This window comes from Temnothorax curvispinosus, unplaced genomic scaffold (genome assembly GCF_003070985.1).
Source record: "Temnothorax curvispinosus isolate PA1 unplaced genomic scaffold, ASM307098v1 QBEX01011247.1, whole genome shotgun sequence".
NCBI classification, from domain to species: Eukaryota; Metazoa; Arthropoda; class Insecta; order Hymenoptera; family Formicidae; genus Temnothorax; species Temnothorax curvispinosus.
In genome coordinates, this window is record NW_020221027.1 from 1 (window position 1) to 1218 (window position 1218).

At 37.4% G+C, this 1218-nt stretch overlaps 1 protein-coding gene across 1 annotated transcript; it reads right to left on the reverse strand.

Moving 5' to 3' along the window:
- Positions 1 to 342: 342 nt before the first annotated feature.
- Positions 343 to 997, reverse strand: LOC112461297 (the record flags this gene model as incomplete). Its single annotated transcript, XM_025026493.1, has 1 exon — positions 343 to 997. A coding segment is annotated over exon 1 (655 nt), but the record flags the coding sequence as incomplete, so codon positions are not given.
- Between the last annotated feature and the right edge of the window lie 221 nt (positions 998 to 1218).

Below are 1218 nucleotides of genomic sequence, written 5' to 3' on the forward strand. Positions count from 1 at the left end.
AAATTATAAAGCATTAATTATTTTTCTATTCAAGATGCACTCCTTTTAAATCAATACAAATCTGTAAACGTTTTTTAAAAAGAATTTCAAAACAGTAATAGTACGATTCTTCTGAAATCTCTTTTAAATTCGCGGTCAAAGTTCGTTGCATTTCGAAAATAGTATCGTAACGCTTTTTTTCTATAACATATTTGAGTATTGGGAACAACCACATATCAAATGGAGTCAAATCAGGCGAATGCGGGGGGGATTCGAGTCCTGTGATGCCTTTTTTAACCAAAAAATCGCGTACAGTTCTAGATTTGTGTATCAGTGTATTATCGTGCAGAAGACACCAAGAACCTGACTGTTCGTATTGAGACCGATCTCGAGAGATACTGTCCCACAAACGATCCAGAATACCTAAATAATAAACAGCGTCCATTGTTTGACCTTCCGGTATAAATTCATTGTAAACCATTCCTCTTGAATCAAAGAAAACGATGAGCAATGTCTTGCTCTTCTGCAAGAACATTCTTTTTGGCTTTGTCTTTTCTTTGCTTTGACATTCCGACGTGGAAGCGGTCTGCTGCTCTGGGAGTGGCTCATCATATTCAGAAATCCATATTCTGCCACAAGTTACGATATTTTTCATGAAATTTGAATCACTTGCGGCCGCTCTTATCATGTCTCTGCAATGCTCCATTCTGGCGTCTTTTTGATCCTCCGTCAGCGTGTTCGGTACGAAGCGTTCACAAACCCTCCGTTTGCCCAAGCGTTTTAGAATTTTGGCTACAGTTTTTTCATGTAAGCCAGTTAGCCCCGCGATGACATTTGTGGACACATAGGAGTCCGATTGAAGAATTTCAAGTACTTTTTTCACGTTTTCGGAGGTATGACTTGTTCTTGGTTTTCTTCTAGCGTTTGAGATATCTTCTCTACCTTGTTCAAATTGCAAATACCAATCATGAGCAGTAGAATAATGCATACAATTCCTACCGTACACTTTCCGTAGCATGTTGTGCGTGTCGTAAAATGTTATGCCTTGTTTGTAACAAAATTTAATATTGGCTCTTTGTTCTATTTTATTATCCATAGTATTTGTTCAACGAATGTCAATGAGGTACTGTCAACTTATCAAGAGACGACGCTGCAAGGAAAAATTTTAAAAAATTAGTCACATTACAGACTAGACAGACTGTGTATATGGTTTATGTTATGTTTATACGAACCTTTTCC